Source organism: Scyliorhinus torazame, chromosome 8 (assembly GCF_047496885.1).
Source record: "Scyliorhinus torazame isolate Kashiwa2021f chromosome 8, sScyTor2.1, whole genome shotgun sequence".
Classification (NCBI taxonomy): domain Eukaryota; kingdom Metazoa; phylum Chordata; class Chondrichthyes; order Carcharhiniformes; family Scyliorhinidae; genus Scyliorhinus; species Scyliorhinus torazame.
This window is the reverse complement of record NC_092714.1, coordinates 236,575,931-236,590,939: the sequence shown is the minus strand read 5'-3', so window position 1 is coordinate 236,590,939 and position 15,009 is coordinate 236,575,931. Positions and strand designations below refer to the sequence as shown.

The following is a 15,009-nucleotide window of genomic DNA, read 5'->3' as shown; positions in this document are numbered from 1 at the left end:
ACAATCTGCTACTCTCAGTAGAGGGCATATCTAAGGAAATTGTGACCATCCCAGTCCGGGTGTTTCTCGCGATATTCACCATATGATCTGCTGGGAGTGCTGGACTATGATTCTCTGCAAAGAAGTGGGGGTAACTTTAGAGTATATACCAGTTACTTTGTCAAGCACAGATGTTGGGAGAAAGCGATGAGATTTAATCATAAAATTGCTCCTCGTGTAAATGAATTTATAAAGATTAACTGCACAGATTTCCATTTGTAAGTTTTAGCTAGTTGAATCATTATCAATTCCATAGATTTGATAAATTTCAGAACTAGCAATTTGAAGATTAAGGCACTTTATTTCACACTTCAAGCATTAATACAAATATACAATATGAATGGCTAAAATTTGTAATCATGGTACCTTTTTATTCGGAAATCATTTCAAGCCATGTGAAAAATAATGATGCATAGTTTATAAATCTTGAAGCTCCAGTCCATTATTAAACAATGTTCTGATACACACCTTGGCCTAAATGTTGCGACACATGAAACTTATAGGATTTAGTACACGCATTGTTATAAATTATTTCCACACATCTATTAAATCACACACCTGATAAAAACTTTTTAAAAAAGTATTCTGAGAATAAAGAGATCAACTAATGATTTAGTTTTGATGTCATAGACTATAATTTTTTCTCAGATTTTGGCTCAGTAGCTCTCCCTCTCTCCTCTTCTAGCTGCTTCCCTGGAAAGTGAATCTTGGATAAATGATATGGAGCTGTACCCACATGAAGAAGCTGTAATGTGAATATGTGCAGTATTTTCGATATTAGTTGACCTGAGTCAATGTGGACTTAATCTCAACCACAAAGGAGCATTCAAAAAGGTGTGCGCAAGAGATGAGGGGGTAAAATTTCTCCACATTTTCTGGCTCTCTGGGTAAACTATTAATATGGTGAAGGTCAACACAAGACAGACTAGCAAGGATTTTATTAGCTAAAGTGAAACAGGATACTCAAGTCTTTTTTGTTATTGATGATCGTCGTCTCAAAAATATTTAGTCCATGAAAATATTAATTTTCATTTCTCTATCTTCCCCACTTTGCACGCACTGGCACCAAATGTATCTAGTCCTTTGAGACACTGTACAAATAGATCAAGTCCTTTCCTACAACTAACCCAGCTATATAGACTCTGTAAGTATTGGGAATTCTTTGTGCTATAAGAGCCCATATGGAGCTGAGACAATTCAACTGACCTTCTGTTTATAAAAGATGTAAACATGACATTGCTGTAAAAGAGGCTGTATAGCAAGGTTCTGCTCGGTGAGTGCTACCTTCAGTATAAAAATAGTGCACAATAAAAGATAAAACTGTGATGTCAATGAAAATACATTACCAAATTACTTTAAACATTGTTTCAGAAAAAATAAACCCTATAGTTCAGCCATCTAAGGACTGATTAATTTTTTTTTTTGTGCAGAAAGATTGCTCACATTTTTCAAAAATGTTAAAAATTATTCTTATTGGGCAAGGTGCAAAAAAAAAAACCGCAAGTGCAGGTCTTAAACAGTTAAATCTAAAACGGTGGTTCGAGTTACTTTATTTTTGCATTTCCCCATCATCTGTCCATTTTTGGCAATTGCTTATGGCTGCTGCTGGTACTGACTCTCCGTTGCTGTATAAAAGTCTTCCAGCACACTCTGTAAATAGTCAAAAGTCGGACGCTCTTCTGCTTTGTTCTGCCAGCACTTCATCATGATGTCGTAGAGCTCCGGTGGACACACTTCCGGACGTGGCATCCGATATGCACGTTCTAGCGACCGAATCACATCTGGGTTGGACATCCCTTGAATCAAAAATGTAATGCCGATTTATTTCATTATTTAAGAAAAAACAGACTGGCAATTTCCACTCACTCAAGTTTCCACCAGATCTCAACTTACTATCAATGTAAATTGCAATGTATAAAGATATTTCAAAGAACAAGAAATATTTTATTAACAATTTGCTATGAATAGTAAATGAGTGGTTGATGTACGTGATACAAAATTGTAAGTTAACTGTTAGATGTACAGCAGAACATACACCCCACATGTTTGATCATTGGTGTCATGCCGAAACTGTATCACAATGTTAAACTTAGGAATGTAATTGGGGACTATTCCCCCCCTCTAGGGGGACTCACTGTGCTTTGGCTTTCAGGTGAATTCATGACTCAGGATTCAGATTGAATTCGTACAATAACTGCAGCACGAACATGAAGTGAGCCTGCTTCACATCAACCCTACTATCGAATATCCTCTTCAGTTAGTAACGCGAGTGCAAAGAGGAACAGGATGCATAGAGCAGCACTGCAGTCCTGCTCGAAAAACATGACTGCCCTTTACAGACCTGGGTAAGGAGTTCGGCCGTAGGTGATGGTTTCCATGAGAAGAATTCCAAAGGACCACACATCAGATTTGATTGTAAATGACCCAAAGTTGATGGCTTCTGGCGCTGTCCACTTAATAGGGAATTTAGCACCTTAGAAAAAAATGAAAAATGTAAGATTGTAAAGCCTGATTAAACTCAAAAGCCAGAAAATCCAGATTGCTGCTTCTGTACACCCACACACACACCACAATTTCTATAATGAATGGATGGCAAAATGACAAGAAAAATAAAGAGCCTTGCTAATATTCTATTGTATAATAGTGTTTAACGAAGAGGAGGAAGTTCAGAATGTGCTGTGCCTTTATGTTAGCATTAAACAGAGCAATTTCAGGTCTATACTGTATAAAATTACTTGCTTCACTTTCATAGCTGGTTATTAGCAGAAGCATGGAAGCACATAATGTATGGTATGATTCAGACATAGAACAGAGAAAGTTACATTACCTACTCTAAAAGGGCAGGTATTTTCAAATAAATTGGTACGAGACAGATTTAGGTTCCAGTTCTAAATTCAGCCCAACATTTTGCCAACAAATTAAATGAACACAAAAGAGCACTTTAGCAAAATTAAACAAAGTCATTATTATTGCAAATACCAGATAATCATACATCAAACAGAAACCTGTTCGACACAAGAAGATTGCAGCTAAACTGCACGGCCACAGTAGTAGTGGTCAGCACTGCTGACTCATAGCACCAGGGACCAGGGTTCAATTCCAACCTTGGGTGACTGTGTGGCGTTTGCACATTCCTCTTGTCTGCGTGGGTTTCCTCCCACAGTCCAAAGATGTGGTTAGGTGGATTGGCCATTCTAAATTGCCCCTTGCTGCCCAAAGGCGAGTTGGGCTTACGGGGATGGGGCCTAGGTAGGGTGCTCTTTCAGATGGGCCGAATGGCCTGCTTCTGCACCGTAGAGATTCTATGTTTTTTTTACGATGAACCCGGTGGGCTAGCAAAAGGATTTAAACACAGACAACTGTGGAGCAAAAAGAGTTATTCCAATGGGATGTACTTCTGCTGCTTATATTATGCGCCAACTGAAATAATTTGTTATCTGCTTTCAATGTGGGCACTGTCCAGCAAAACAGATATGTATTGTCGGGAGAACAAACTAGGGGTACGGAATACATTTTGGAACTGGCTGCTGGAAATTACTGTCAACAAAGTGAAAATAAAGACTTTTCATTGAGGAGGAACACAGTGGATAGCCAGTGTATAAATTCAGAGATTGGGAAGTATGTAGCAGGAAGAGCCTGCTCCAATGAAATGAAATGAAAAGAAAATGAAAATGAATGAAAGATGGGCGATTTTAATTTTCCCCTTGGGAGAAGCAGAGCAGCTCAAGTAGTAAACATATTTTGAGTTTATTGAGGAGAGTTTTCTGCAACTATTTATTTTAGAAAAGACAAGATCACACAAGACTTAGCAGTTTGCAATGAACCAGAGTTTGTTAACAATTTGACGGTAAGGAAACATCTTCAAAGTGATGACCATAATATGATTGAATTTGATAGTAGGTTTGAGGGGAAGCAAGGTGAGTCACAAACCAAGATTTTAAGTAAGCAAATTTTGAATAGATGGGAAATACGCATGGGGCACTAAGGATTTCAAGGGATAGCGCTGCAAGGTGTAATTAAGTAGACACAACCTTACTGAAAAGTGGAGCAGGTTCGAAGGGCCGAATGGCCTACTATGGCTTGAATTTCTTATGTTAGCCACAGTAAACTGTGACACAACCCCTAAAAGGTCAAAGCTAGACTTGTACAATGAAGCGACCATCAATTAATAAGGTAAGAGATAGAAACAAGCTAAACAGAAAGGCTCGCACAAATGCTATGAAAAGTGGACTCCAGGGCTGGGAGAACTGTAAACAGGAATAAAAGGAAGCAATGAATGTAATAAGCAATGCAAAATGAGAATCTGGAAAAGACATGCAATAGATAACAAAGTCAATGGTAAATTTTTTAATAAATATCTTCCTTCAACAAGGCCTTCCAAACCCACAAACCCTACTAGACGTTCCACGGCAGCACATGCAAGGGAAAACTATTACCTGAAAGTTCTTCTCCAAGTCACACACTATCCTGACTTGCAAACATATCATTGCTTTTTCACGGTTGCTGGGTCAAAATCTTGGGAGTCCCTCCCTCCAGTACTCTGGGTGTATCTGTACCACATGAACTTCAGAACCTCAAGGTAGCAGCTCACCACCAACTTCTCAAGTCAATAAATACTGGCCCTAGCAGTGATGCTCACATCCCATGAATGAATAGGACTCACTGAGACAGTGAGAGAGAAAAAAGGATAATGGGAATGAGGCCCATTAACGACAGATTTAGATGGACGAAAAAAAAAATGGCAAGCTTGTTAAAAGAATATTTTGTTCTGATGGAAAGGTTATTGACCCCAAACCCCAAACCCTTCCTTTATTTCTCTCTCCACAGCTGCTGCGTGATCGGTTGACTATTTCCAGCACTTTCTCTTACTAATCTCAGATTTTCAGCAGCTGCATCAATTTACTTTTGTACTTCGCATCATTTTTTAGAAAAGAGGAAGACTTGTCGTACAAGGGAAATTTAAAATGCTAAAGATGAGGAACTTAGTAGACGCAATACAAATTAGTAGACGCAATACAAATTTTAAAACTGTAATGGAGAAAAGACTTAAAATAGATAAAATCTCCAAGATCTGGATAAATGGCACAAAAATCAAGGTCAATCCGTATTACATAGTACGAGCACAGCCTGTTAAAATAGATGATATTTTAAATACTTTTAAACATACCTTCTCTGGCTGTATATTCATTGTCTTCAATTATTCTGGCTAAGCCAAAGTCGGCGATCTTGCAAACCAACGTATTAGACACCAAGATGTTAGCAGCCCTCAAATCTCTGTGTATATAGTTCTTTGATTCAATATAAGCCATTCCTTCAGCAATCTTAAAATACAAAGTTATTAGAGATTACATTTGATACAGTTGAACTGTTTAGATAGCTAGATAGATTTATATATTTTTAAGAAACAAAATTACTCTAAAAAGGTCAGAAATTACTCTGGAAGGCAACACTAACTGGTTATAAAGATTCCTCCACATTATCTCAAAGTTCGGCATTTAAAACATTTGGGAGCAACATCATACAAATTAATCATTCAACTGCTAATACCACTAACAGTTATTTTAACTTGGCCATCTTCTTTTGAAGGCAGTGATCTTACAGGACAGCAAGCCCACATTCATAAACCGGAGGAGCAGATTGCCCAAAGTGGCCACTCATTTCATGAAATTCTTGAGTGTCAGCAGGCTATTCATTATTGACCGCAAGGAGATGGCTCATAATTCCATGGATCAGGTCTAATAATTTCTGTAGTATTAGGTGATCTGGGCTGAAAAGATTAATGCATGGGACTGGAGAAACAGTACTGTCCACATGATGATGTAACTAAGCTGTAGGAAAAAGCTCACGGTTTAAATGTCGTCTTGTATATCTGAAAATAGTTACATTCTTACAATAAGCCAGTTATTGTTCAGGTTCATCTATGTATCTGCAGCTGTTTCTTAGCTAGTCACAACTAACATATGACATGGCAGCAGCTATGGAGGACCCCTAAATCTCCATAATCAACTTTTGAAAAGTCGGACCTGGAAACAATAGCACCCTAGCCGAAGACTTTGGCAAAGCAGTTGAAAATTGCCAAAAGAGCTCTCCAAAGAAGGCATGGAGGCTGATGGGCAGTGAAGAAATCAACTGTTCAATTTGCTAAGGGCTGCTCGTGGTGGACCATGAAAAATCCCAATCCAGCTGGCAACCATTGAGGGAGGGTCAGCAAAGATTTTGATACACCCCTTAGCCCAGGTCAGAGGTGGGTGTTGTGGTGTTCTTTTTGATTCTTGTTCTCAGGATGGATGTTGTAGTGTTCACAAAGCCTAAAGAAGCCAAGTTCAATAATAAAGCTAACATTTATTATACTACTTATTAAAGCTCGACCACTTACTCCTAAAGTAAACAATAATCTACAATCTACACTCAACTAACACTGGTCTCTCCATTCTATCTATAACTGTACTCTGATCTCTCTCACTACTCCGATGCTCTCCTCTCCAGCCTTCTCCCAGAAGACTGTGAGTCAGTGCTTTATATAGATAATAATAACAATAATAGCTTATTGTCACAAGTAGGCATCAATGAAGTTACTGTGAAAAGCCCCTAGTCGTCACATTCCGACGCCTGTTCGGGGAGGCCGGTACAGGAATTGAACCCGCACTGCTGGCCTTGTTCTGCATTACAAGCCAGCTGTTTAGCCCACTGCACTAAACCAGCCAGATACAGAACTATCAAAGATATTCTGTATCTACCTCCATCTTGTGGTTAATGATATGACATTAACCCTTTGTATTCTGAACATTTCCCATAATGTCACAGGTGACATTACACATGGCAACCATGTAGCAGTAATTGAAAAAAATAGAATCGGCTGCTCAAACATGATTTTCCAATGTAAAGAAAGCCTCAACAATGACTTCCAGTGATTATTTAGAAATGTTGCAAAGTTTAGGAATGACTACCAAAGGTAAGGAGGAGGTCAGTGACAGCAGCAGGTATCAATAAGAGCTTGATCAACACAGGAAAACTCTAATACTGAAATAGAAAAAGTTAAAAAAATTCAGGCAAACTTCTTAAAGAGCTTTAAACAGCTATGGATTCCAAATTAACCTTGCCAGGCAGATTTGGGCAGTACGAAGGGCCAGATAAGGCACAGAATTGGGCAAGATTCAGAATTGCATCTGGATTAAACAATATGTCAGAGAAGGAAAGGTCAATATATCATTGTACTCTATTGGAATGATTGCTGATGGTGCGAGAGCAAGACAAGGCATTAATGAAACATCAGATAAACTTCGAGTTCTTAAAAGCTTTTGATAATTATTTTAACCATTGGAGTAACCAGATAATAAAATGAGCCAAGTTTAAAAAAAAAAGGGTCCAGAAACCTGATGAACCAATGGATATCTTTATCAATTAATAACTGAAGGTAGTGAACATGGTGACCTTAAATCTGACCGCATCGTAGTAGGGGTAACTGATGACCCCCCTTTCTGGCATACTACAATCCAAAGGCTAGTTAACTTTGGAGAAGGCAGTTAGTCAGACCGAGGCCCAGACAGAGGTCCAGAGAGATGTAGCAAGAGGGGAGGGCAAACCATGGTTCAGAAAACACCCAATGATGGTACAGATTATTAAACAAAAGCACGTCAAAGACACTCAGGGCAAAAAAGACCTTATGAAAAAAAGCGTACCAGCTCGGTGGGACCAAAAAGCCCCAAAGGCATGAAAAGTGTCCTGCAAACACTAAAATATTTTAACTGTTAAAATGTTGGATACTTTGGTAGGATGTGCAGAACCTAAACCCCTAAATACACAGGGGGTCACAAGAGAATCGTCAAATAATAGGCTATGAAATAGAGGCGTCTCACCAAAGAGACTCTGACATTCTCTCAGACACCAAACGCGAGCTGAAAAATCGCCCCTGCACATATGCTTCACAACCAGGAATTCTCTCTTGGGAGTAGAGTAGTCAGTGTCAAACCCAACCTCATCCAAAAGATCAAAGGGACCAGTCGGCAAGCATCAGACCTCAAATAGAATCAAATTCCTAGAGCGCAGAAGGAGGCCATTCAGCCCATTGAGTCCGCAATGTCGAGGCCCACTCCCCTGCCTTATCCCTGTAATCCCACCCAACCTACACATTCTGAACACGAAGGGGCAATTTGGCATGGAAAGCCACCTAACCTGCACATCTTTCGACTGTGGCAGCAAACCGGAGCACTCGGAAGAAACCCATACGGACACGGGGACAACTCCCCCAAGGCCAGAATTTAATTCTGGCCACCCAAGGCCAGAATTTAATACGGGTCCCCGGTGCTGTGAGGCAGCAGTGCTAACCACTGTGCCACCATGCCACCCCAATATCTATTTTATCTTTTATTGGACTTCTCAGTTCTATTTGAAATAGCTAATTTCACTAGTTTCTTACAATGAATGTTCCTCCTCTTAGTAAATCTCTTCAGTTCCGAACTGAACTATTCAAAAAAGATTTTTCCAAAACTATTCACTGAGCTGGGGAGACTGAAGCCCGAATACTGTGGAATCTTCTCACAACAAAAATGATAACACATCCGCTCATGAAATAGGTCCAACAGCAACTTGATGAGATGACCGAGATAAGATTCTTCTTTACTGTCACTCAATCAACAGAATGATGATCCGGAATGTTTTTGGGTTCCTAAACCAAACTGGTTCTTTCGCATTTGGGTCGACCGGACAACTCGACAAGGCTTTGGAAAGGGAAATCTACCTGATTGCCTCACCGGTCGGTAGCTTGACCAAGGTCAATAACAAAGTTCTCAAATTTCAATGCCAAACGGAGGTCTTTTCGCAGGTACTGTAAGATGAAAAATCTGGTTTTGACAACCTTTATGTCATAAAATACACCAGTATATCATGGTGCAGATACACACACACTGATGGACACACAGCAAGACCAATCAACACATACAACACCCCAGCCAATCACCAGTTAGAGCACACTCACTATAAAGACAGGGGGCATCAGAGTTCCCGCTCATTGGGGATGCAGCCTCCTACAAGGACAGAGCTTACAGCACAGATCCTCACCATGTGCTGAGTGCATAGACTGGTTCGGACAGGCATAGGTCTTTAGTTTAATCTAACATCGTGTTAACCCACAGTGAAAGTATGTTCAACAGTTTCTAACTTAATAAAATAGTGTTGCACTATTTTAAGTGTTGGTAGCCTGTATGTGTTCCACGGATCCAGAGCACCCAACACATCACTTTATTCTCCCATCAGCAGATTTTGCGCTGTTTGGCACATCGTCGACACCTGAAACCTTTCAGTGAACACTGTCTACTATCTTGTAATATGCCACAAGGATGACATTGTTTTCCATGGAATAAAAGTCGAAGAATACAACCGGAGACTTCAGGCTGTCATGAACCACTTGCAGGAAGCAGGACTGACACTTAACAATAAGTGGGAATTCTCCAAAACATCCATTTAAGTTTTGGTTATATGGTGAACAGTAAAGACAATGGCAGACGCACAAAAATCAAGGGTAATCAGTAATGGTAGCACAGTGGTTAGCACTGTGGCTTCACAGCACCAGGGCCCCAGGTTCGATTCCCGCTTGGGTCACTGTCTGTGCAGAGCCTGCACATTCTCCCCGTTTCTGCGTGGGTTTCCTCTTGGTGCTCTGGTTTCCTTCCACTAGGAAGACGTGCTTGTTAGGTGAATTGGACATTCTGAATTCTCCCTCCGTGTACCCGAACAGTCACCGGAGTGTGGCGACTAGGGGATTTTCTCAGTAAATTCATTGCAGTGTCAATGTAAGCCTACTTGTGACAATAATAAAGATTATCACTACATTTCCAACCCGGTTATCCATTCCGGATCTTCAGATTCCTGGGTATGATAAATCAGTTCGCAAAATTCCTGCTGAACCTAGTGCAAGTCACCTACCTTTTTTTATATAAATTTAGAGTACCCAATTATTTTTTGCAATTAAGGGGCAATTTAGCGTGGCCAATCCACCTAACCTGCACATCTTTGGGTTGTGGGGGTGAAACCCACACAGACATGGGGAGGATGTGCAAATTGCACACGGACAGTGACCCAGGGCCGGGATTCTAACCCAGGTCCTCAGCACCGTAGGCAGCAATGCTAACCACTGTGCCACCATGCTGCCCTGCAAGTCACCTATTGAAGAGGGCCAAAGCATGATATTGGGGTGGACACCAGGAGCAAGCATTCTGACAAATTTATTCTCACCAGATACCCTGGCTTACTATGACCCATTCCTACTGATTACAATAGCAGTTGATGCCTCACCTACAGGACTGGAATCAAGAGCAACAGAATAGGTGCCATTGGTTAGTCTATTACATGTCTTGGGTGTAAGGAAGCTCTCACAGTCAAATTGGCTTGTGCGAAATTCTCCAACCATATCATTGAGCTGAAAGTAGTCATCTTGTCATCAAGATGGATCACAACCATTAATCTCATTACTGGGCGAAAAGGAACTCAATAGAAAGTCCTCCCTGGAACAAGAGATCCTGCTTGCGACTAGTGCACTTTGTTTATGAGACAATGACTGTCCAGGGCAAGTTACAAATGATTGTGGGTGCATTGTCCAGTACCACAATCAACCATACAGCAAAACAGGATGTTATTTTGGTCAGTGAGGTAGGATCAAACTTCCAGTTTGAGGCAACACATTTCCTAGCAAGCGGAAAAAAGCTACAACAAATACACCAAGAGTAAATGCAAGAGAAGAACGGCATCCGCATCCATCAATATTACATGCAAGGTGGCCACAGCAGCGTCCTCATGGAAAAGTCAGGAAAATACACTTTGAACATAGGGAACACTTCACTATTATTGGTGACCTTGCGGTGTATGATGAGCAGTTGGTCATTCTCACCTCACTCTGACCAGAGATTCTGCAACAAATCCACCAAGGCCACTTGGACATCACAAAGTGCAGAGCAAGAGTCCAATCTGCAGTGTGGTGATTGGAAATATCAAGAACAATCTAAGAGGTGCCAGATGTGTGCGACACACCAACCAATCCAAAGCAAGCCCCTTATTCACACTCAATTCCCTACCAGACCATGGGAATAATGGATCTATGTACAATGGCAAATCCTTCCTCATCACTGGTGACATCTTCGCCAGGCAGATCAAGGTGAACCATTTACACACAACAACCACCAAGTCAGTCAGCAATTTCTTGAAAGAAGTCGTTGCAACATCTGTCACCTGGACCAAGTGTCATCTGACGATGACCCACAATTTGCTAACAATTATTTCCCCCATTTTGCTGAGAACTACGGGATCCTACAACTCAATCAGTTCCTAGAGTAATCCCCTAATAGTGGTGAGGCAGAAAGGGATGTCTACCACTATTAAAATCCTCTAGAAGAATGAGGATTTTCCAATGGTACTTTTAACATACAGATGGGCATACAGTGGGCAGCATGGTAGCATAGTGGTTAGCACAGTTGCTTCACAGCTTCAGGGTCCCAGGTACGATTCTCTGCTTGGGCCACTGTCTGTGCGGGGTCTGCACAGGTTTCCTCCGGGTGCTCCGGTTTCCTCCCAGTCCAAAGATGTGCAGGGTTAGGTGGATTGGCCATGCTAAATTGCCCTTAGGTTAGGTGGGGTTACGGGGATAGGGTGGAAGTGTGGGCTTAAGTGGGGTGCTCTTTCCAAGAGCCGTTGCATACTCGATGGGCCGAAGGGCCTCCTTCTGCACTGTAAATTCTATGATCTATGATCTATGATCTACTCCACTGCAATGTGGATTGGCACTGCCTGAACTGCAGTTGGGTAGGAAGCTTTGCACAGCGCTTCCCACGGGTTAGCACTCAGGGATAACCAGAAGGTCCAGGAGCAAGAACAGGTCTACAAAAAACAAGCTTCCACTTGCAACAGGAGGAACTGTACCAGAAACCTGAGCAGGCTGATGGTTTGGATAACAGACCTGGGCAGAGCATTATCTAAAGGGGTGCTGATCAACAACAATGTTACTTGATGCATATTCCAGAAGCATGATAAGGAGGAAGAGGAGAAATCATGGGCAGGATTCTCCGGTCACCGACACCGAAATCGCATTTGACAATTGGCCGGAGAATCCCCATTTGCGGCGTAATCGGGGGCGACGCTGCTTTTGCGATGCCCCCCCCCCCTCAAAAACAGCGTACTCGAAGAGTACGTCACATGTCGTTGGGACGGCCTCAGGACGTCACCCGAGGCTCTCCCCCGATAGGCCGAGTTCCCGAAGGTGTGGGACAATGCTGTTTTTGCAATGCTTCGCCCCCTCAAAAACAGCGTACTCGAAGAGTACGTCGCACACCGTTGGGACGGCCTCAGGATGTCACCCGAGGCTCTCCCCCGATGGACCGAGTTCCCGAAGGTGTGGAACACATGTTTTTTTTCCGTGGATCCCGAGTGGTGCTGCGGACTGTTCCCACACCGGCGTCAGCACTTAATCTGCAAATCGGAGAATCCAGCCCACATCCTCCCTCTTCAAAGAGAACCTTCCTATATACATTGGGAGAACCAGATGTTGAGAGTCAAACTGATAAAAGAAGTCCAAAGGGAGACTACCAATCTTCCAAGCCAAACAACAACATGATCAGGAAGAGTTAACCTCCAGATAGATTAAACCCATGAAATCAGAGACCTTGAGGGAGAAAGGGTAGTATGCAAATATAAATGTAAAGTATATTTGGACAAAGACTTGGGCGAGATGCAGTATTAGGATGTTCAGGCCTGTAAGGGTTAGGATGTTCAGGGCTGTAAGGGTTAATGTGTGGGACTGATGGTGAGAGAGTCACATGACAGTTTAGTAGGAGAAAACTCATGGTTTAGACGGAGTCATACTTGTATTGGGCAGCACAGTTGCACAAATGGATGGCACTGTGGCTTCAGAGCGCCAGGGTCCCAGGTTCAATTCCCCGCTGGGTCACTGTCTGTGCGGAGTTTGCACGTTCTCCCAGTGTCTGCGGGGTTTCCTCCGGTTTCCTCCCACAGTCCAAAGACGTGCAGATTAGGTGGATTGGCCATGATAAATTGCCCTTAGTGACCAAAAAAGGTTAGGAGGGGTTACTGCGTTATGGGGATAGGTGGAAGTGAGGGTGGCTTAAGTGGGTCGGTACAGACTCAATGGGCCGAATGGCCTCCTTCTGCACGGTATGTTCTATGTACTCTTGTATATCTGTAAATAGTGATGTTCTTATGATAAACCAGTTAGTGTTTGGACATCCCTCTCCGCAACTATTCCTTAGGTAGTCAAAACCAACATAACATTCATTTTTTCATCTTTTACCACAGCACCTCATCATCCTTAGTAAAACAAACAAAAAAAAAGTTTTTAATGCCTCAGCAAATTTACACCAACTGTAATGCACACCAATAAGGTTCAAAGTTTACTGCCAAACACTTGTGCTGGGTTCGGGGATGTTAGGGTAACTGTAGGTGACTAATATTGGCCTCCACATCTCTGAATTAGGGAGCAGAAACATACTATATTGCATAGCTACTTTCGCTTTGGTGGTATTTAAATAATGCTTTCCAAGCCTCCTTTGGGTATGACTTGCTTACACAAAATATGTCCATCCTCAACCATATACAAGAGCGACAGAGACAACTTGTGTCTTCTGTTCTTTTTGTAAAATCTACCCTGGCTTCTCTTGCAGTCCCAAGGGCAGGCCATTTCAGGGTACCGACATCAGGACGAAAGGGGGGTCCCGAGTCCGCAACCGCTCAGTTAGTTTCCCCAGAGGTGCCTCCTAATTGGCTGCTCCCAGCTCACTGCCCAATTAAAGATGATGTGTGGGATGTAGATGCTCTCAGCACAATCAAGAAGACCAGCGGCTCCACAGCCTCAGCGGCTCCACTCAGCCAGTTAAGAGCTCAAGAGCTTTTAATTAAAATTCCAAGGTCCTAAGCGGACTTGTCCCTCTGTGACCCCCACTGGGAGTGGCGGGTCCCTTCGCTCCCTGCAGTTCCCTCTTTGGGCCATGGAACGTCCAGCTCTCATGGCAAAGCACCAAGGGCTGCCACAGAGAGGATACCTACAAAAAACAAATGGCCTCCCCATGCAATGGGGGAAGGTTACTCCACCACTGGGAATATGCTGGTGGCCTGGAAAAAGGGTCTTTAATTATTTAAATAACCTGCCTGCCTCCATTCAGCAACAGGCTGATTTGCCGCCATTCCCACCACTGGGAAACATGCCCAGCAGCAGGATCGCACAAGAAGCTGTCCCAAAACAACTTCTTGATCTTTTTCCAGCCTTCCTGACCCTGTGAAAATCTTTCCCCCTGTTTTCCTCCATGTTTGTGCTTCGCTCTCGTTCTTCCTGGGGTTTATGCTAAGCTTCACTCTGTCTTCTATTCCTTCAGATTACTATTTGCAGTCAAGCTCATGATTTTGCTGCCTCCAGATCTGACTAATTCAATGCATGCTAGGTGGCCTCCCCTTTACCATCCTAGATAAATCGGAGCTCATCCAGGAATCTGTTGCCTGCATTCTAACTGGCACCAAACCCTGTTCATCCATCACCCTTGTGCTTGCTCATTCACTTTAACTCCTGGTCTGAAAATGCTGTCTATTTAAAATCGTCACCTTGGTTTTCAAATTTCTCTCTTGTTTTGCCCTTCCCCCTTTCAGGAGGCACCTCCTGTGGTCCGAGATATCTGCCTTCCTCTCGCACATCTCCAATTTTAATTGCTCCATCATTGGTAGCCATACCTTCAACAGCCCAGGCCCCAAGCTCTGGAATTTGCTCCCAAAACCTTCCCCTCCACTTTGTTAGCTCCTTCTCCTCATTTAAGACACTCCTTAAAACCTACGTCTTTGACAAGCTTTTGGTAATCTATCCCAATATCTCCAATGTGGCTGTGTGTCATTTTGTTTTGAAGTGTCTTAGGAGGTCTACTTATGATGAAGGTGCTGTATAAATGCAATGGTTGTTGGTGTGCTTCACTTTTTCCTTCCTGTTTT

General features: G+C 42.4%; 1 protein-coding gene across 1 annotated transcript in view; it reads right to left on the bottom strand.

The window, feature by feature from the left end:
• Window positions 1-320: 320 nt before the first annotated feature.
• Window positions 321-15,009, bottom strand: part of LOC140428469 (tyrosine-protein kinase HCK-like) — a 127,278-nt gene continuing 112,589 nt past the window's right edge. Inside the window, exons 11-13 of the mRNA XM_072514964.1 lie at window positions 5,207-5,360; window positions 2,381-2,512; window positions 321-1,835 (exon numbers count right to left, since the gene is read on the bottom strand). Of these exons, the coding sequence (XP_072371065.1) occupies window positions 1,633-1,835; window positions 2,381-2,512; window positions 5,207-5,360 (489 nt within the window). The 3' untranslated portion in view covers window positions 321-1,632. The remainder of the gene's footprint in view (window positions 1,836-2,380; window positions 2,513-5,206; window positions 5,361-15,009) is intronic.